This window comes from Peromyscus californicus, unplaced genomic scaffold (genome assembly GCF_007827085.1).
Source record: "Peromyscus californicus insignis strain IS unplaced genomic scaffold, ASM782708v3 Scaffold_5__1_contigs__length_169319896, whole genome shotgun sequence".
Classification (NCBI taxonomy): domain Eukaryota; kingdom Metazoa; phylum Chordata; class Mammalia; order Rodentia; family Cricetidae; genus Peromyscus; species Peromyscus californicus.
This window is the reverse complement of record NW_026294573.1, coordinates 26,545,898-26,567,312: the sequence shown is the minus strand read 5'-3', so window position 1 is coordinate 26,567,312 and position 21,415 is coordinate 26,545,898. Positions and strand designations below refer to the sequence as shown.

The 21,415-nt window shown below is 52.4% G+C and overlaps 1 protein-coding gene across 1 annotated transcript in view; it reads left to right on the top strand.

Annotated features, from left to right (window-relative positions):
* Positions 1-1,861: 1,861 nt before the first annotated feature.
* Csmd2 (CUB and Sushi multiple domains 2) overlaps positions 1,862-21,415 on the top strand; it is a 573,936-nt gene continuing 554,382 nt past the window's right edge. Inside the window, 1 exon segment of the mRNA XM_052718591.1 lies at positions 1,862-2,154. Within this exon segment, the coding sequence (XP_052574551.1) occupies positions 1,947-2,154 (208 nt within the window). The 5' untranslated portion in view covers positions 1,862-1,946.

The following is a 21,415-nucleotide window of genomic DNA, read 5'->3' as shown; positions in this document are numbered from 1 at the left end:
GCAGCCCCAGGCACATAAAGCCGGCCTTTCACTGAGGCTTGCTGGCTGCTTCAGTTGGTTCTTGGCACTCATTGAGGTCCTGTCGGCAGGGGCCAGGGAAGCAAGTGGGATGGGGGTGGAGAATGGGGCCCGCGATTCAGAGAATTCTCCGTGCCCACCCCGGGGGCCACCGGGCTGGCTCCCCAGCTGTGAGATGAGCTCATGCAGGGAAACCGGAACCACCAGGGGTGGGGTGGGGGAGGGAGAGAGACTCATACCAAGCGCTCTGAGAAAGCGTGGCTCTGCGGAGCAAGTTTTTGGTGGGAATAAGAAACTAGCGTCCACTCCTCCTGCCTGTCCCCCTCCTCTCCAATCCTAGCCATAATCCCGAAGCCTTCCCGCATGCCTTTCCCGGAAAATTCCCAGGCTCGCCCACAGCTGGCCAACTTGGGTTTCACCAACCCCCTCAACCCAAGTCGCCAACCCTGAAGTCCCTCCCTTAGCCCTTCCCAGGAAATGTCCCGGCCTCGCCGCCGGCCATCAGTGGTCCTTGTCTCCTGAGCCTCCAGGATGCCAGATCGCCAGCTTGGCCCAATCACTCGGTTGCCAGACTCCCTAAACGCAAGATCTGCCTCTCTGGGTGCTTCTGGCAGAGGGGGTGGGGTGTACACTGGCAGGTGCTTCTACGCTGCGCGCGCCAGGCGGGGCCTCCTCCCCCAGCCTTGCCGCTCGTGGTCCCCTCCGGTCTCCCCCACCTCCCTAAGCGTCTCTTCGCCCTAGGCAGGAGTTTGGCGTTGACAACGAAGGAGCCATCGTGACTGGCAGAGCAGCCTAGGGTAGACCAGACTGAGACTGCTGCCGAGGCGGGGTGGGGGATGGGGAGGGGACCTGCGTTGAGCCCTTGAGGTCTGAAGGCAGCCGCTACCGGCCTGAGGAAGAAAAGGGCTCACTTCCTTGGGAGAAACTCATCCGGTTTGGGGCCCTGGCTGGGAAGATGTGGGAGACAAGCAGGGCCCATTCGTAATTTGAGGATAAATTGTACAAGTAAGTCTTAACACAGTCCTTGCGCCAACCTCACACCCCCGCCCCAACCCAGAACACACACCTGCGATTTTGTCTTAGGCTAGGGGTAGCACTGCCCTGGACCTAGTGAAAGGGACCCTTCACCCCGTTTCACTCACTCTTCAGTTCTTAACCCTGCCTCCTCCTATGTCCACGCACCCATCTCCTGGGATGAGCTATTGCGATCTGAGCTCCCGAGTGTCCTCCCCAGCCCTGAGACTGCAAGTTCAAAGCCAGCCCCCAAAATTATCTCTTAAGAGCCACGACTCGGGGAACCGCGATCTTCTTTGGCTACCTTTCCCCAGACAGCATTCCCGTTTTCAAACGTAGATGAGGCGTGTGTGTGCCTGTGTGTGCGAGTGTGTGTCTCTATGCTTGTGTATGTGTGTCTACGGGAGGGGGTGTATTAACGGTGATCTTATAAATGAAAGCTGGAGGACTGAACTTAAAAGAAACTGGTCAATTGTAAAACAAATGGGAATAAACAACCCTTTAGATGTAATTTGTGGTTTATGTGGAGGTGCAGGTGGCGCTGAATACCGCCCCCCCCCCCATTTTTTGCCTTAGCTGCGCTTCCACCCCCAGCATTTGGAGCGGCGGAGAAGCGGCTCCGGAGTGATTAATCCGGGGATAATTCACCCCCCCCCGCCCCCCGGCGCGAACCCCGCGAAGCGGGATTGGAGCGAGTCATTTCCGAGAGCGCAGCGCGCCTCTCCCCGGCCGGGCGGACACTTGGTTCATTCCAGCCGCAGAAGCTCAGGGCTCCCGCGTACCGGGATTTTTTTTTTTTTTTTTTTCTCCCGGAGCAGGAAGGAAAAAAAAAAAAAAAAAAGCTTCAGAGCTCTCCTGACCTCCTTTCTCCTCGGCGGCGAGCGGAGCCTCTCCCTCGGGCTGCCGGCCGCGCCATGCCGCGCTCGCGGGCACCGGAGCAGGGATGTTGCGGCTGCCCGGCCGGGAGGGCTCGCGGCGAGACCGGGATTTGGGCGCTTGTGCCGGGCACTGGGAGTCGCTGGGGCCGCCCGCCGCCACCACCGCCGCCGCCGCCGCCGCCGCCGCCGCCGCCACTACTGCTGCTGCTGGGCTGGGGGCTGCTCAGTGCCTCGGCTGCCGCGGGTGAGTCCGGCCGCGCCGCGCGCCCCACCCGAGCCCACCCAATCTCGACGCGGTCCCCGTCCCTTCCCCCACCCCGGCTTGGCTTCCTCCTCCCGATTACCCACCCTGCTTCTCATCTTCGCCTCTGTCTGCCTAGATCCTCCACTCCATCTTCGACCACGTCCTCACCTCTACCCTCATGGACGTCCCCAACCCCAGCCGCAACTTGGCCGGATCCGGCTGGTGTTTGGGGCCTGGGAGACAGACATCCCTTCCCCGGGTTGCGGGGCACCTGGATTGTGGCTTCAGTTTCTCCAGCCTCCCAGCCCCCCAAGGTGCCAGGCTTTTCCGGTATAAACTTTCCCGGAGCCCTACTCCCCCATCCGTTCCCCCATTATGTCTGGCACGCCCGTCCCGGGGGTTGGAGAGGCTCGGTGCGCCCCCTCCGCGTCTGCAGGGTCTATCTTTCCCTGCCCCCGCCCATTTTCTCCGACCAAAGCCCTTGCCCCCGCCCAAGCAGCCCAGAGACTGCGGTCACCACCCCCCTCCTTACACGCCCTCCGCCCCCTCGGTGCTTGGGCTTGGGGCGGGATGCAGGTAGGCGCGCGCCCAGGTCGGGGGTCCGATGCAATCTTTCTTGAAGGGCTTATGTGGGGGGCTAGAAGGGGCTGAACCACTGGAGGTGGAGGTGGGGGGTCGTGCCAGGTTGGGAGGGAGGGAGGGGAATGTCGCCGCCAGGGTCCGCGCCGACACATCCCGCTTGCTTGGTTCCCACTCCGCGCCAAAGTGCCCTTTCCCGCGCCCTGCTGCAGCCGAACGCCTGGGCTGCGGCAACCGTGGCGCGGGTGGCAGGACCCGGTCTCGTTTAGCCAGTTGGGACAGACTTGAAGGGTGAGGAGAGCCCCGGGACTTTAGGATGGATGTCTGGTTGCAGCTTATAGTTCGTGGCGGGGGAGGCACGTGGACCTTGTAGTGAACCCAGTCACACTATGGGTTACTGGTTTCAACTGGTCCTCTCCTACTTTTCCCACGGCACCTTCTGAAGCTTAGCAACAACGTAGAAAGTTCCTTGTGCCTGTGAGGGGACCGGTCCAAACAGGGATGCCTGGAGCTGCATTTTCATTTCACTGGATGCTGACACCCGCTGGGGAAGAAAACCCCAAGCACCTGATGCCCGGGCCTGGAGCCGGGACCCTCCACCATAGAGTAGCACTTGCTTGTTGTTTGCTTGGTATTTTAAAACCACAGGTTGAGCCCTTGGCCTGGGCTATCCCAAACCCTGCCGCTTCTTGGTAAGTGCGCCTCTCCCATGGTTGTCCAGTGAATAAAGTGGTAAAAACTCTCAGGCCCTCTCTGGCCTCCAGTGTCTCGTGTCTTCAGACCTTGTCATCCATCCCGTAGTCACTCAGTGTTGGGGTTCCCTATCAGGGAGGGCTCCCCAAGACAGTCCTGTCTGTCTATCCCTTCTTGACCGGACTTTCTCAGTTCACCGAAGGAGTCATAGCCACTGACACCCAGAGAGGGGCGCCCGTGGTGCGCGTGCCTCTCAGCTTTGGCCTCTCACACACCCACACCCACCGGGAGGCTGCTCACACCAGTGCTTCTAGTCACCAAGAAGACTTCTCATGGGCTGTGGGCTCGGTTGTTACTTGCTGTAGGACCCACTGGATAGTTGTCCGGGTTAGGGTCCTCTCTGCCTTGGCTAACTGGAACTCACTCGTTGGGGATTGCCGACTATGTTTTTCGTGCTAGGTCTGTCCCTGCCCCCTTGAGCATGCCATGCCCCTGGGGAGAGAAAAAGGCCGACTCACCCGGGCCTGCCCAGTGTTCAGCATTGCTGGAAGGCTGCCTTGTTGGGATCCATTTGTCGTTGTCTCTTGGGTAGGTACATAAGTCGGAGTGTGTGTGTGTGTGTGTGTGTGTGTGTGTGTGTGTGTGTGTGTGTCTCAAGGAGGGGCAGTTGCTCTCTGGCAGGCCCAGCTCTAGCTCGCTTCTTTTGGAAGCTTTCCTGTGCATTTCCACATACTGTCTGGCCTTGCAGTCAGCAGACATTTGGAAATGGAGTTAGTGACAGATCTGCAGGATGTGATGTGTGAGGCATGGGGGAAGGAAAGGCGTTCCTTTTGTGATCTCTTCATACTGTTGAGTTTAAAAGATCCCTTAGGCATTGAGGACCTCCCTTGGCTAGGGGGCTGCTGGATAGAACAAATATGAAAATTTGGTGTGTGTGTGTGTGTGTGTGTGTGTGTGTGTGTGTGTGTGTGTGTGTTTTCCTTGCCCATGCCTGTTTCCTTCCACTTCATCCTTCCTGGCCTGTCTCCCGTCACACCCCTACCCCCACCTGTCTTAGACCCCAGCTTCCCCAGAGGCCTCTCCTTAGTTACCTGCCTCTTCTACTCTCTGCCAGTTACTCTCCCTCTTTGAAACCTGCAGACCCTTGGCCTGTAAGCAAGTGTGTCTTTCACATAAAATGCATCATAAAACACTTGGCCTTCCTGACCTCTTTTAACTACCTTCCCATCCTCCCTAAGCTCTCCTCAAAGGGGATATTCATTCACGTTCCCGGCTCCCAGTCACGCCGGTGCAGCCTGGCACTGAAACATTCTAGAAGAGACAGTTGTGATCACCCTCACTGCCAACCCCATGGCACTTCCTCTGCCTACTCGCCGTGGCCTTGGCCACTCTGAGCCACTTCTTTTGAAGTCTTTCTCAGGCTTTTGGGATTTTATATTTCATTGCCTCCCAGTCTCTAACACTGACACCCAGCTTCCTCCCTGAAGTTTGGGGTCCTGGAGCAATTACTTGGCTCACTCAGTCCTCATTCTGGTGAGCTCATCCCTGCTTAGTCCTCTAACACTATTCAGAAGCTTCCAGACAGATCTGTCTTATCAAACGACTCCGGATGTATGTCTGTTGGCTTTCCAGTTCATAGATAAGTTCAGTCCATTCAGCCTGCACAGCCACTGGCCCTCCGGGCACCCTACCTTGGTGCTTCCCTCCTAAGGTAATTGCACTCATAGTTCCCCTCCAATACTGCCCAGTTGCCCAGCCCAGAGCCTTAGGTGGACCCTCATCTCCTTCTGCATCATTGGCCACTGAGGCCTGCGATCTGACCCCCTCAGCTCTTCTCACAGATGCTTTTCTCTGGGTTGAGAAACTTTACGTTTTGAAAAGGCCGGGATGGACCTTTCGTCCTCAAGGAGTCATTACAAATAGAACAGATATTGAACCGTGCACGTAAAGAGTTCTGATTTTCTTCTAGGTCTTCACCTTTAGGGTTTAGAAAAATAAATTTTAGTTGCTGTCTTTTGCATTGCTTGTTACTTAAGGACTGACTTTTAGTCTGCCTCTTGCACCAGACGGACCCCGTGTTCTATTATGGTACCCAATAAATGTAAACATGTTTGTCTGCCTCAGCTACTAAGCCATGAGCTTTCCGGGTGCAGAAACAGTACTGTATTTCTCTTGGTAGCCCTAGCACCCGGCTACGGTAGGCCTGCTCAGCACAGAGCTGCTGTCCGATGGGCAGCTGCTCCACCAGCAGATGCTTTTCGTCTTCTTTTCCTTGGACGGTTTTCCAGGGATGGATGAAGCAAAACTGAGTTTCAGGGACTAAGGAAGCCAGCTGGTTTGCAGAGGTAGCGCAGTGACAGACACCAAGTTCAGTTCCCAGTTGCTCTACAACTAAATGTCACGGGTTGACAGACCTGTGTCCTAGAAGCAATGCAACAAGTCTCCACTCCCCTCGCCCCCAACAGCGTTTAACTGCTTGGTCACCAAGATGGGTTTGGGCTTGGAATCTCATTTACAACTGATTTGTGGGCTTATGGCTAACAAAATAAAATGCAATAAACTAGGCCAACGACGGTACATCAGGCAGCGCTGGCCCCGTCTGTACAGCTTTGTTGGAAAACTAGTGTACAGGTTCTGAAACACTGATGGGCTCTGTTGGTCCAGAAGACTCCAGCAGGTGGCTTTGGCAGCAGACCGTCCTGTGCCTGGCTTGCCCACGTCATTGTCACTGTCACACCAGCGGGAGTCAGGAAATTCGATCGCTCAGCAGAACACATGCTCCTGTTGGAGACCACACTGATCTTCAGAGCTCTCTAAGGCCCAGGGTCCCCACTCCCAAAGGGAGAAGTCATTCTGGCGTTATGGATAAGATTCTAAAAGATAAGGGCAGTTGACCTGGCCTGTACCTGCCTTGGGAAGGCACCGCTTAAAGGGGAAGGTGGGTCCGAGCAGCCAAGTGGGGGGCCAAGGAGCCAGCCAGGGAGGCTGTGTGCCTTTAACATGTGTTCTTCAAGCTAGGGTTCTCAGGAAGTTGTCTGGACCGCCAAGGGAGTGACACCTGTAGCCAAGGTTCACTGAGAGCTCACTGCCAACCTCTCAAGCTCTGGTATGTATTAATTAACTCAGTGTGCACAGCAGTGGTCCAGGCATAGTTTGGACCCAGGTCTACCGGACTTGAGATCCGTTACACATTCCTCCAGATGCCATTTAACTGGGGGACTCAGGAGGTGTCAGCCCCTTGGAATCCTTCTACCCTGGACTCCAAACTTTTAGTCATCAAGAACGCAAAGGTTCCTCCATCTTCAGTGCAGATGTCTCAGAGATGACTGCGAAGTCATTCTGCGGGTAAGCCTTGGCCACCTGTCTAGGTAGCACTCCCTATGTCACAGGACCTTTGTCTTCCTCCCCAAGACTCCTTGAGCTTCAGTCAGCTTCTTGCCTGGACTGTGAGGTTTCCAGGGTAACAAAGCCCTCATTTGCACTTTCTTCTCCCATATGGCGTGCCTCCTAAAATGCTGTGGGGTTCCCTATCCAACTATAATGTAGCATTCTTCAGGGAGAGTCCTGGGTGGTCACTACCGGGAGCCATATCGGAGAAATGTGTCTGGCTTGAGCCAGGGGTTTAAAGGCAACTCATGTCAAGTCCAATGCACAGAAAGCCTTTGTGTCTGTTCCTGAGCTATCAGCATTTGAGGCCTGGGTGGGGCAGGGGCCACTTGACCCATGACTCTCCTTGTTGGGGAGAGTTTTCTCACTGAAAACCCCATTTTACTTTCCACCTATCTGTTGCTATATCATTGGAAAATCTGGAACTGAACTGATCTCTAAGGGAATGTCAGCCCTCTCCTAGAAGTAACCTCTCCCAGAAGTAATCATCATCATGAGTTTGTGTGTGTGTGTGTGTTGCTAAAAATAACATAGGTAAATTATAGAGAGTGCCAAGTAACTCTTAGAAGTTTAGTTGAGACTCTCTGTGTGGTCTAGGGCTCACATTGCTGCACAGAGAGCCTTTTTCCCAGCCAGTGTCTCCTTCAGACTCCCGTAAGTGCACCTATAATCCAGAAACTTCAAAACGGGAATCGAGTCCATCTTCTAGGTTTTCAGATAGAGAAACCGAGTAAGTTCCATTATTAAGTAGCTACATCTCTTTATTGATTGAAAGCAAGCAAGTGTGACGGTTGTAACTTTGAAAGGAGAAAGCGGAGACGGGAATTTAGACCATTGGTGGAGTCTATTATCAGAGGACACGCGGGCATTTTGTGTGGCGTGATGGATGGCTTTCTGAGATGAGCCGCCGGTGTGGTAGGGTTGACGCAGGCGCCTGGAGGTTTGTCTTTCCGGTGCTGCCTGTCTCCTTGCCCTTCCCCCACCCCGGCCTGAGTCCCACTGCCAGTCATGCAGCACCACTTGAGGGTGGAGGTCAAAGCTCAGAGGTTTGCAGGATTGGGGAGAAGTGGGTGTGTCTGATCCCATCTGGCGACGAAGAGGTGGAAACGGAATGGTTTATTTTCCCCATTAAACTGTCCGCAGCATAAAACAGCCACCTCCACAATAACATCCTGGCTCCCTGGGGACCTGTGTGATCCTGCCCCCAGGTCTCTGTCATCTGTACAATCCTAGAAGGTTGGCTCACAGCGCAGTAACCAGGAGAAAGGCATTGTGCAGCCCAGGAGTCAGCAAGCTCGTCTAGCATCCATCTGGCCTCTCACAACCTGTGTGGCCTTGAGATAATGAGGATAATATCCTTTCTTTAACTGGTCTCTATTTCCTTACCTGTCAACTGGGAGCAGCAGTAAGACCCACCCCGTCTATGCCAGGATGGACTTAGAAGCTCTTAGAATCCACAAAATAGAAGGAAGCCAGAATTGTTACACTGGAACCCAGAAGTTTACCAGTGTGAGCTCTGTCCAGTGGTCAGGCGCCCGCGCCTCTGCCCACAGTCTGCCTGCCTGTGTCTTGGGGTACTCAGGGCAGTGGGGGAGGATAAACCTCAGCTTCCCATCCCTTGCCCACCCTTCCCTGCTATGAAGCCAGCACAGCTGCTCCTCGTACCTGGGAAAGAAGAAAGATGCCACCCCCCTCCATAGCTCACCAGACCTGTGTGCAGCTCCCAAACCCCTGAGCCCTGTCAGAAGGCTCTGTGGACCTGGGAGAGGGGAGACCTTCACAAACACACCCATTCAGAGGATAGGATCTGAACCGAGGTCTCTAACCCCTCCTGACACATTTGAGATAGGTCTTGAAATATGCGTGGTCCCTGGAGAATCTGGAGGGGTGTTTCTAAATGACATCGACCTATACAATTCCAGATTCCTACTTGATTTACTCAACACTGTTTTGAAGATACCACTGGTCACCTTTAATCCCAGCATTTAGAGAGGCAGAGACAGGCAGATCTCTGTGAGTTTGAGGCCAGCCTGGTCTACAAAGTGAGTTCTAAGATAGTTAGGGTTGTTATACAGAGAACCCTGTGTAAGAAAGAAAGAAAGAAAGAAAGAAAGAAAGAAAGAAAGAAAGAAAGAAAGAAAGAAAGAGAAGGAAGGAAGGAAGAAAGAAAGAAAGAAAGAAAGAGAAGGAAGGAAGGAAGGAAGAAAGAAAGAAAGAAAGAAAGAAAGAAAGAAAGAAAGAAAGAAAGAAAGGAAAAGAAGGTTCCGCTGGGCTCCTTCTGTGTGTCTAGCCTGGGACTTGGGTTTCTGAGACAGTGTTACATTAGGAATTATTTACCTGTTATATTTTCCCCACCCATCCCTCCACTCTTAACTCCTTTGACCTCTGACAATTCACAAAGTGCTGAAGAACCTCCTTGCACCCTCCATATCTCCTACAGGTTTTCTTGGGACTCTACTTGATGATAACTCTGTCATTATCAACGGGAGCCTGGGGTATCCAGCAGCAGGCTAATTTTCTATATTTTTTCCCATGATGTTTTGTAGCAGATGAATTGCCAGGACCTGGTTCTACTTTGAGTACCCAGAGTTTCTGCTTTCCCATATCCTCTTCAATACTTACATTACTCACTTTTCTGATTCTGCCCTTGGTGTGAGCTTGAAGTGACTTGTCGCTGTTTTAATAACTGTTGCATTGTCTGATTACTAGTCAGTTTGAAAGAGTCTACTATGGGGGTTGGGGATTTAGCTCAGTGGTAGAGTGCTTTCCTAGCAAGCACAAGGCCCTGGGTTCGATCCTCAGCTCCGGAAAAAAAGAAAAGTCTACTATGTGCTTGCCAGCTCTTGGGTTTTTCTTTTTGTGACCTGCTCATGCATATTTCTTGTGTATTTTAAAAGTGTATTTTATGATTAGTTTTGGCAAAGTTGGGAACTGAACTCTAGTATTCTAGGCAAGCACTTTCTCACTGAGCTGCATTTCCAGCCGCTGCGCCCTTTGTGTTTGACTTTGAAACAGGACCTGTGTAAGTTGCCCAGATAGGTCTTGAATCTGTCACCCTCCTGTCTCAGCCTCCCAAGGAGTTCATATTATAGACCTATACCATAAGACCTAACCAAATTGCTAAATTGGATATTCTCTCTCTCAAGATTTATTTACTTGTTTTTTACTTTATGTGGATGGGTGTTTTGCCTATATGTATGTCTGTGCACATGCATGCCTGGTGCCTGTGGAGGATAGAAGAGGGTGTTGGATCCTCTGGAACTGGAGTTACAGACAGTTGTGGGCTACCAGGTGGGTGCTGGGAATCAAACCTGTGTCCTTTGGAAGAGCATCCAATGTTCTTAACCACTGAGCCATCTCCCCAGCTCCTAAATTAAAATTTGAGGAGTTAATTTGCATTTTGTATATTTTGAAGATATTCTGTCTTGTTTGCTGCATCTTTCTTTGGAGAGAGGCATTTCACTCTGACTCAGTATGATACATCACTTCTTTTTTTTAAAAATTTTTGAAGCAGTGTGTCATATGTCCCAACCTGGCCTTGAACTTGCTACATAAGATGACTTTGAACTTCTAATCTCTCTGTCTTGACCTCCCAAATTCTGGGATTACAGGCATATACTACCATGCCTGGTTTACAGGCTGGGAATTGGGCACAGGACTTCTTTCATGCTAATGAGGATTATACCAACTGAGTTACATCCTCATCTTCAGCCACGTTTTAAGGAAGGCAGGAGCTGAGAAATCTGAGTGTGTTGGTGAGCCTGGGGACAAGGCAGGTTCCCACCTGACCCATTGTTTTACAGAGTCTGAGATCTTTCTTGTCCATTCTGCATTCCCAGATTCTCCAAGAGTTCCCCCTTCTGGCTCAAGGCATTTGTTTCCTGCAGACCCCAGTTAAAGTACACATGAATTAATCTATGGGCACTTCACTTAGAGAATATGAAGAAATAGCGATCTTTTGCAGGCATTTACTGAAGGCCTGCACTATACTGGACCCTTAGATGGGCTGCGGTAATCTTGTACACATTCACAGCATCATTTTTCACTGTGAAATGGGGTAGCAACCTAAATGTATGTGGACAGATAAGGAACAAATAAGTGCCGTGAGGGTAGCACAAATACAGTTTTTTAATATGATGTTCAGCTGTGCCTTGTGTTCGTTAATTTTCTCTTTGATATGGTTAAATATCCAACAGAAGCAAATTAAGGCTTAAGGAAAGGTTGAGAGTAGGGTGGCCTGGGGAACACAGGTGCTGTTGGGGGAGCCTAGAGGATCATAGAGAAAAGTGGGCTGGGAGAAGCTGAGAGGACCTTGTTCCTCCCATGTCTCTGCCCTATGCCCCAGCCTCCTGGGCCCGAAGGAGCTGTCAAAAGCCCATAAAAGCCACTCCACAGATCCTGGCTCCTGTGTCACTGTGCTGCCTCTGCGTGAGTGTGGCACAATTTTCATCACTAGAGAAAAAGGACAGCAGAGCACCCGCCTGCTGGGGCTGGTTTAGTGGGGCGTTTCACGGTTCCCACTTGTGGGGAGACTGAATATTCACCTTCATCCGAGCAAGCCATGGGTACCATTCAGTTTGGTTTCTTCCTTGCTCTTTCCTTCCCTTCCTCCCTTTCCTTTCGGGTACCCCCTCTTTCCTAGTCCTTCACTTCCCTGGACATCAAGACCCTCAATCTCTGTGGAGCTTATCATCCTCTCTACGCGACCCTCACCATTCCTCAGAGCCTCTTCCTGAACTTGACGTCATTGCCTCCACCCAGGACCTCTTCCATGGCCTCTCCTCAAGTCCCTCTTCAGCTCAAACAGCTTTGACAGCTAGCAGGGGTTTGAGACCTTTGCTTGCTCCATCTGCTTATGACCCAAGGGCTAGCGCGCTAGAACATTAACTGAGAACCAAGTGCAGTGGCCCCGAGCTGGGGACACAGATGCAGATGCCATTTCAAACCAAGTTCACTCCCTGAAGGACAGCTGAAAGGTACCTAGGGCCCAGGGAGCTCTAAGCAACGTGAGGAAGGGGGTGGGCTACCCTGGGTTGCCTTTGCCTTGCAGATTCTTCAAGCATGAGCAGGTGACTAGTTGGTGCCAAGAATACGGAGTTGTATGTTTGAGTAGCGGGCTGTTTTGGGGGTTGTGACATTGCATTCCTCTCTCTGCACTGTGGCCGTTTCTCCAAAGCTGTTCTTTACAGAACTCTCATGCCAAGGGCTGCACATTTCTCCCTTATACCTTACAGCACTCCAAAGAGATGGGTCTTTTTGTAGTCGGGTAAACCGAGGTTTAAGAAGATCCGATTACTTGTTCAAGTCCATACAGGCAGGGGCAGGGAGAGTCTGGACTTGAGATTTTAATTCGAAAGCCCATAGGCTCAGTCAGTCCACAGCTTCCAGTTAAGCCATAAAGTCCCAACCTGTGTCTCTCACCTTCTGAATGAGTATTTAGGAGTAAGCCAGATCCCTGCATTTTTCATGCATTTCCCCTGACTACCTTCTGTCTGTGTCTGTTCAGGAGCCACTCGGCTATCCAGCTCCCCCAGGAGTGAACGTGAAGTTTACTGAAGATTAACTTCTACCCTTTCACACAGGGTCACATCCCTGTGACCCTGACCCGGAAGGGACCTAGGAAGGTCCTCATCGTCTTTGTCTTTCCATCCACATTAATTCTCCCTACTTCCTGCCCCCCTCTGTCTCCCCTTTCTTATCAGCTCCAGCACTCACTGTTCCTGAGGCTACTGTACCCTGGAGGTGATTATCAGAGTGACAACTTGTGTTAGTGACATGTGCAGCCCCCCCCCCCCCCAGGAGACTGGGCAAGCTTAGCATTCCTGAACTACTCACATAAGCCCTGGGGTGTGGGAACTCCTCAGTCACCCAGTGCCTCCAGCTTGGATTTGTTAGGTGACAGCTGAGGACACTCTGGAAGCCCGATTCACAGCTTTCCTTGTGTATGAATGCCCACTATTCTACATTTAATGCTTGTTGAAAAGCAGACAAAAGTACCTTCACATTGTTTTCCTCATCAGGTCTGCTGGTGGGAAGCAGCATGGGAGGCTGTAGGAGGAAGCTCCAGAGTGGGGCAGCCAAGCTCCGTCTTCAAGTCTCCCCTTCATCCTGGAAGGGGCAGGACCTACTTTGTGGGAGAAAGTCACCAGAGGAGAGGGGCCCTAGCCCAGAACGGGGCATTTAGAACTCTCCCTGAGTAAAAGCAGAAGTTTATCAGGGAAACTGAGGTAAATGGTCAGTTATGCAAATGAAGTGCCAAGACTGGAAATCTACAGACAATAGGAGGCTCAGGGATAGCACCTGTCAGTCTGTCTATCCACATCCATCTATCTATCTACCCACCCACCCATCCACTCACCCACCCTTCTGCCTACCCGTCCATCCACTATCCATCCATCCATCCATCCATCCACCCACCTATCCACTTGCCTATGCTTCTACTAACCCATCTCTTTATCCATCTATCCATCCATCCATCCATCCATCCATCCATCCATCCATCCATCCATCCATCCGCTCACCTATCCTACTAACCCATCTGTTTATCTATCCATCCATTCATCCATCCATCCATCCTCCCATCTATCCATTCATCCACCCATTCACCCACATAACCATTCATTTATTCAGTCATTCAGGGAGTGAGGGAGAGACTAGTGAGTCTGGAGGATAGGCACTGGAGAGACAGTAGACTGGCTGGCAACTTGCCCCAAGGCACTAGGAAGTTTCTTAGAAATTCCCTAGGTTCCACTCTGCCTATGGAATTGGAATCTGCATTTTAGCAAAATTCATAGATTATTTACACCCCCTCAAGAATCTGAGAGCACCAGGTGTTACATTCTCTGAGCACAGACTTTTGACTGAAAGTCAGCAGTGGGTGAAGCTTGGCTCTGGTTTATCCTGGGCCTCAGTTGCACTGGGAAAATGGGTCGAGATTATGTCTTCACTGTCATGCTTGTGAATATCCATGCTTGCAAAGCGCCTGGCAGGTGTTCTTGTCCACTGAATAAGAGCTTTGGACCTTTAGTTTACACCACTGTTCCCAGTATCCGGGACATTGTCTGTAGCTTGGTAGATGCTCAGCAAGTATTTAGTGAATGAATGAATAACAGCTCATCAGGTGGTTGTTGAATCCAACTGGACACCCTGGAGGCTGCTTTCCAGAGCAAGTGTGGTTTTTCTTGTTGTTTTCTCTGTGGTGGCTATTCTGTGGTGAAGGATTGTCCAGAGGCAGGGCAAGCAAGCAGGGATGCATTAGATATGGAACGAGGAGACATGCTCTTGTTAAGAGCATGTACCAGGAAGATTTGTCTATTACTGAAGTGTTGAACTGAAAGCCCCTGTTACAATGAAATACTAAGGTAGATGTTAGCCTCAGTCAGAATGAACTGATGGTTTAGAAAAGAGAAAGATCAGATATTGGGAGATTTATTAAGGCAACTCCATGTAGTTAAAAAGGAGGTTTATTTTGGGATTATAGCCAGTGAAGGGGTTGGTTACAGGATCCGGGAGAGGCGGAGTGCAGTCTAGGGGTATTCTCTGGAGAACTCTGCTCGGTCTATCATCCAGCATCCAGGATCACAAGGAACCAAGAGACCCAGCACATCCAGATCTTGGGTCTTAAGGGCTCCCGTCTTGGCCCCACCCCAGGGGCAGGTCACAGGTAGGCGTGGCAGTTACCAGAAGCCTCACCAGGGGCAGTACTTCCAGGTCAAAGCTGGAATCACTACAATCAGACTTTGAATGGAGGACGCTAACTCGAAGCACTTCTCTGCCTCCCTTTCCTCTTGCTCCAGCCCTCAGCAGCACCTCCCTTTGTCTCTGCTTCTGGTGTGTCTTGTTCCTGCCTCTTGTCCCTTCTGGACACAAGGCTTCAGTCACATCTCTGGGGCATTTCCATGTCACCTCTACCTTTTCTGACCATCCTATCTCTTGCTTCATGGAAAAGTAGACATTCAAGGACGTGTGTGTGTGTGTGTGTGTGTGTGTGTGTGTGTGTGTGTGTGTGTACCTTGCCACTGAATGTGGGCACCAGGGGGCTGAAGATCCTGTGCTCTGTGCTACCCAGGGCTCTCCCTCCCATCCCTCCCATCCCCACCCTTGCACTCCAGCCCCTCTGTTTCCTTTAGCCCCAGCAGCATACTTGATTTGAATCTTAAAAATACACTAACACCCTTCCCTGACTCTGCATCCGCCTCTGGCTCTCACCCTGTCTCTCTCCCTCTTATCCCAGCCTGCCTTCCTGCAAGAGCGTCTGCCAAGTCCTTTCTCACTGCCTGTCATCTGTCTTTCACCCTCCTCAGCCCAGGGGAAGTGCTCTAGCCTAGGGCACCATGTGACTTCCTATTTACCAACTCCAGGCAGCTCTCTTGACTTCTGGACCATCACTAGTCTGGCTGCCGCAAGCCTCTTGACCTTCCACCTGTCTTTCCTCCGGTTTCTTCGCCTTGGTCTGGAGATCCTCACCACCCCTTCCCACTCACACCTTTCTCAGTGTTACCTACCCTTCGCCTAGCTCTGTTTGTGTTCTCCATTTCTTTGGCTCTTGGGGCTTTCACTGCCTCGTGGGAATGCTGGTGATGGAGTCCCTATTAAGTCTCTGGAGGGGAAGGGTGACTGCTCACTGTTCTTCAGACCCACATAGCAACTGATGGTCTGCGTTCAACAGCCACAAGGGGACTTCTCCCTGTCTGTGGTCCCTTCTGTGCCTGCCCCATGTCCCCCAATGTTTTACCGTTCTACATTCATTTTTGCCCCACCTTAATGAATGGCTTTGACAGCCACGCATCTTCCTGAGCCAGGAACCCAGAAGTGACCTTTGAGTCCCTCTCTCGTCTGCCCCTCTGCTCGTCAAGCCTCTGGGGATTTACCTTCCTGGTAATCCTCCAGCCTGCACCCGTGTCTCGGTTTCTGCCGTGGCCTGGAACTCGCACTCTTTGTCCTGGACTGTGGGACCCACTGTCTTGTCCACACCCCTATCCTACTGTTGTCCCTCATGGCTCTCTTGACCTGCTTCAGTTGGTGGACTTTGAGTCAGCAGGGCGACACCAGGGCTGGCTTTCCTCTCCGAGTTGGAGGAGTTGGGGGGCAAGATCAGCATCGGGGAGAAGCAACGAAGCGTGGAAAGCCAGTGAGATACAAGTGGGTAAGAGTGGCCGTGGAAGACGTGTGAGGTGGCAGGCCACTGGAACCCTCTCCCACCCGCAGTTCCAAATACCAAGCGACAGGGAAACGGACGTCATGAAGCCAATCCATTTCCTGGTAGCTAGGTGAACGGGATACCCTCCAAACCCAGGCTAGCGGGCCTCCTGTTGGAGAACACAGTTCCTCCTGAGGTAGATAGGTTCTTCCTCTGTTGCACTGGGCTGAGGGTTGAGTCTCCAGCTCAAACCCAGCACACCCTTCCTAGGTGGCTCTCAACGCAAACACACTGACCTTGCCCCATTTGCCACGTGCAGAAGAGCCCAGCCATCCATCATGTGAACAGAAGAAAGCAGCTCCCTCTCCTCGTGGACACTGGCATGGTCACCTAGGCAGGGGTGATATGACTCCGATATGACTCGGCTGTGTCAGAGCTACAGACGCTGAGGTTCCCCTGTCCCTGCTTCACCGGAGGTCCACCGATCTCCAGGAATCTGTTTCCTCTTCCTTCTCATCACTGGGCTCACATGCAGTTTTTCACGGGGGTGCTGGGGATCCAAACTTGGGTCCTCACATTTGCAGGGCAGACATTTTACTCACTTAGCCATCTCCCCAGCCCCAGGCTGCGTTTCCTAAGAGGTCCGTGGATTCCCACACCCATTTCTGTGTTTTCAAGTCTTCCGGCTCATACCGCTTCTGTCTTTCAATCCCAGCCACCTTGGGGTTGTGCTGTGGTGGCGTCTGCCAAGAGCCGGGGGCAAGATTCAGTAGAGTGCTCAGTAGGGTCCTAGTTCACTGAGACTGCGTGAGGGCAGAACTGCATCTGGGTGAGGAATGAGGCTTTTCTCGTCCTCTTGCGTGTTACGCCTGACACTAAATCTTCCCTTTCTTCACTTTGGTGCTTCTGTACTTTGACCAAGAAACGCACTCTTCTTGGGGTCTCATTCTTACTCCTTTTGCTTAAGATTGAGGATACCCCATTCCTACTCCCCAACGTACCTCATTTCAATCCCCTCTTTCAAAGCCACAGGCAGTCTTGCCAAAGGGGTGAGAGTCTGTCAAGCAGTCGAGCAGAGGGAGCTGGGGAAATGGCATCTTTAACTGTCAAACCTGTGGGGTCCCCAGTGGGCTACAGTGCAGTCCCACCAATCCGAATCGACAAAGAGCCGTGTGACCTCACTGATCGGGAGTTGGTCCAGCCTGGTGTAGACACTTGGCACGTAATTGGCCTGTGCATTTTGATCATGGGTAAGTGCACTTTTTGTTAGGGCCTTGAAACATTGAAAATAGCTCCCAAACTCTCACTATTGCCTCTAAAGACCCGTAGGGGTCTGGGAACCGTGGGCAGGGAACACAGATATTGTCTAAGTCCCCACTACACCCTCCTCCTCCAACGGGCCTCTGTGTCCCTCTTCAGTTTGGAACCAAGAGTGGGAAACGCAATCGGAGTCAAATGAAGAGATTAAAATGCTAGCTTTAATTTAATCGTATTGGAGAATGTAGCCTTTGATATGTGGCCAAATTAGCTTCTTAATACACTATTCTTGGATCAGAAGGACGTAGGTACCTATTGTCCGACAGAAGTGATGACCTCAGGCTCTCTCACAGGGCCAGGCTGAAGGACAAGGGTCAAGAGTAGAGGCAGGTTGGACACTAACTCAGTGAGCCAAATTCTTTCCCCCAAAGACTTCTGTTTCAGGCCAGGGAGAAACAGATGCCAGAGACAGGTCAGGAGGAGGCATACACTGTTGGTACACTGCCTGCTGGGACTCGGAGTAGGAATCTCCCCCTCCCCCGCCCCCACCCAGACGAGATTTAAATCATCTCCCTTGCTCACCTGTCTTTGCAGGTGGAACCGGTCCCTAATGGGTCAGTACCACCGGCAGCTGAGCCAGGCTGGGGCAGGTAAGCCCTAATTCACCTGCTGGGGAGGAAGGCAGGACCCCCACCCACCCACCCACCTTGGGCTCTGCTGTAGATGCCCCTCTCTTGGAGGCTCCTGGAAGGCCTTATCCAGACTGAGCGGAGGTGGTGACCACGACATTGATCACCTGGCTCACTAATCTTTGTGACATGTTTGAGTAAGAAAATAAATCGATCACCTTTCTTTTTCTCTTCGTTGTATGTGGGGAAGGAAGGTCCTTCAGCAGGAGAATTGGGAGGGTCTGGGGCCACCACTGAACACACGATGCTGCTGGAGTGAGCCAGGCTTGATTTGCCACGGTGAGCAGCTCCACGTTGGACTAGGGCTGGGACCGTGCCGGTTGCTTTGTAGGTGAAGGGACAGAATGGAGTGGGAAAATGGGTGCGGGGCAGGAGGAACCGGCTGAGGAGGGCAGAGGAATGTCAAAGTGGGAGACCTAGCATGGCAGGACCCTTTTCTTCCTTCCAGCATCCCCCTTCTCTCCCTCCCTTCATGCCCTTTTCTTTTTAGATCTCTAGCCCCCCACCCCCCACCCCATGTACTCAGTGAATCAAGTTGTGCCGTTCGCTCACCGAGGCAGACACTGTTCTAGGGTATCACTGAGGGCGTTCGTGGCATCTGCCACCCCACCCTGTCCTTTAAGCTTTCATTCATTCCAATACATCACCTCTGGGGTGATCAGATAATTAAACAGATAATTTAAATGCTTTGTGATTAGCATGGAAACAGAGACTGGCTGGGTCTGGGAGGGGATTATGGGAGCAGGGTGGAAGGAAGGGGAGGGATCCTGGCTGGGGATCAGAAGGGACTCCCTGAGGGTGGCCATGTTTACTGAGACCCGGAGTTAGTCTGGACAAGGCTGAGAAAAGAGGAAGAGGGCTCCCCGCCCCCCACTGGCTACTGCTGCTGCTGATGACATGAGAGGCAGCTGCTGTGGGAGGGACGTTCACCGGGACCCACGGGCCCCTGCCCAGTTCTGCCTCTGATGGTGATGGGTGTGCTGTGCGAGCTTAGTACACAAGGCCAAATTCCATGGTTTCCAGACCTCAGTGAGGGAGGTGGTGGAAATGGTTCCATTTTATAGACTTAGAAACTGAGGTCTGGAGGAATGGAATAGCTCCCACCAAAGTTCCATAGCAGGAAAGGAAGAGATGGAACTGGAGCAGTTGTTTCCACCCAGATGGAGCCTCTTAATGGCCTTTCCGCAGCTTTTCCCACTACAGAATTCAGCCAAGGAGGCCTAGGGAGAGTCCAGCACAGGCACAGGTTATATAGTTTCTATCGTAATAGCAATACTGTTTCCTTCGTGCACAGTTTTCGATGTGAGCCTCTTTACCAACTAATGGAGGTCTCAGAATGTCTTCAAGGCAGATGGCATTATTGGCTCCCTTTGACAGATGGGCAAACTGAGGTTCAGTGAAGTTCAGTTACCTTTCAAGGTGGGCCGGTGTTGGGGAGGCATACCAAACAGTATGACTCCAAATCCTGCTGACCAGAGTTGGTGACAAGCCTGGCAAATGTTGATTCCACTGGGCAGATGAAGTGCTTGCGGATGAGCTTTGAGCGTCCATCTCCAAAGGAGCCAGGGTCTGTCTGAAAGGAGGCTGAAGCGGCCAAGGAACCACTTCTGGGCCTCAGTTCCATGGACAGGCTGCCTCACTCAACTATGCAGTTCTTTGTCTCTTGGACGTGTGTATCATTTTCTCATGGCCACCAGATGAGAACAATGAGCTATTTGGAGACTGAGGGAGAGACCACAGGGGCAGGATGACCCATCTCTTCCCTGAAGGCCGGAGCAGTCAATGTGTGCATGTGGTGGCAGGCGGGGCTCAGAGAAGTCGCTTAGGGACTTTGCGACTCGCCTGCTTGCCCAGCATCCTCTCTGCAGGTTACAGAGATGATGGGGTGCAGTCCCTGCCTTGTTGAACTCACGCTCCTGGCAAGGAGACACGGAAACAGTCACTGCACAGTGCGGGGCCCTGGGAACCAGGCAGCCCCCGCCACACCTCTTTCTCATCAAGTCCTCTTTGCCCATCTATGCCCCAGGCCCCTCATGCCACCCCTTGGGACCCAAGTCGTTTTCTTTTGTGTGGATCCCCAGAGGAAGACATCTTGGCTCTCCTCTCTTCACCATTTCTCCTCCGGTCCAGCGGCCGGGAAACTTCAAACCATGCAGGGGAATGCCCCTTCCTCTCCCCAGACCTAACCTCTACCTCAGTATGGCTCTGGCTTGTGCTGCTAGGGCCTTCTTTGCCATTGTTCAAGCTCCGCAGGCGCATTGTCTAATAATGGGGCTCCCCGTGCCCCGGGAGCCTCAGTCTCAGCCCATCCCTTTCATCCTCCAGTGGACGTCACTTGCTTTATCTGCGGCAGCACACTCTTTATGTCCTCTATCCGGGAGCTTTCAGAGTCTTGTGAACAGCCAGCGGATTACAGGGCCATTCCTTTCCCACCTCTCGTGGGTCTCCTTCACCCAGTCTCTCACCCCCAAGGAGTTGGTCTCCTTCTCTGGGGTGCGCTCCGTGCCGGGAAAGATGTCTTTCACATCGTAGGGGCCTTATGATTGTTACGGGACATTGACAGTAACCATTTAAGGAAGCCCACTCAAGGGAGGAGACACGTGTGTGGGTGTGGGAGCATTGCCTACTGCTGTTGGGGGGGGGGTCTGAAAGAGGGGGATGGTGGGGCAGCAGGTTCTGAGGGGAAGATCTGGGAAAGAGCCCCTAGTAGACTGTCTTTCCCAGAAATAGACGAGTCCCCATGGTTGGAATGCACCTGGGTGAGCTGGGGCTGGGAGCCAGAAGTGAGTTTGGAGGTGGACAGGTGGACGAGCCGTAGCCTCACAGGGAAGTGACTCTGGACACAGCTCTTTCCCAAAGCCTTGTGAGTCACTCTTGGTGATGGCTGATAAATCATCATGAAGGGTGCCGGGACAGTGTGAGACGTCAGAAGCATAGGAGCTTGGGAGGGACAGAGCTCATAGCCAGACCCTGACGTAGAGGAGCCTGCCATTTCCTCAGACCTCCATCCCCCTCCCCTAATCCCTTGTCTACAAAGTCTTTGCTGTGAAGCTGGAGAGACAGTGTGCACAAAGCACTTAGCCAGTCCTGGCTTGGTCCTAAGTCATGGTTGCCAAGGTGACAGGGCCTTCTGAATTCTGTGGGATCAGTGATACTGAGAGGAAACTTGTTCCTTAAGCCCTGGATGTGGCAGCAGGTGGTCTTGGCCTCCCTTTGGGAGGGGCCCTGTGTTTGCTCAGGGAGCCAGCCCTCAGCTACTGCCTTCCCACAGGCCCCTGGAGGGCCATGCTCCCTCCTACCCATCTCAGGACTTTGCACATGCTGATTCCGCTCTCTGGAGGATTAGCCATGACTTCGTTAGCCATGACTGAGGTTTCAGATCCTCCTGGACTCCCCAGTCTCGATCGACCTTACAGGCTTGTGTCCCTTGTCTTCAGAGGGCTTACCTCAGTCGATCATACACCAGAATCATTTATCTATTACTGTCAACTTCCGTTATGGAAATGCAAACTTCAGG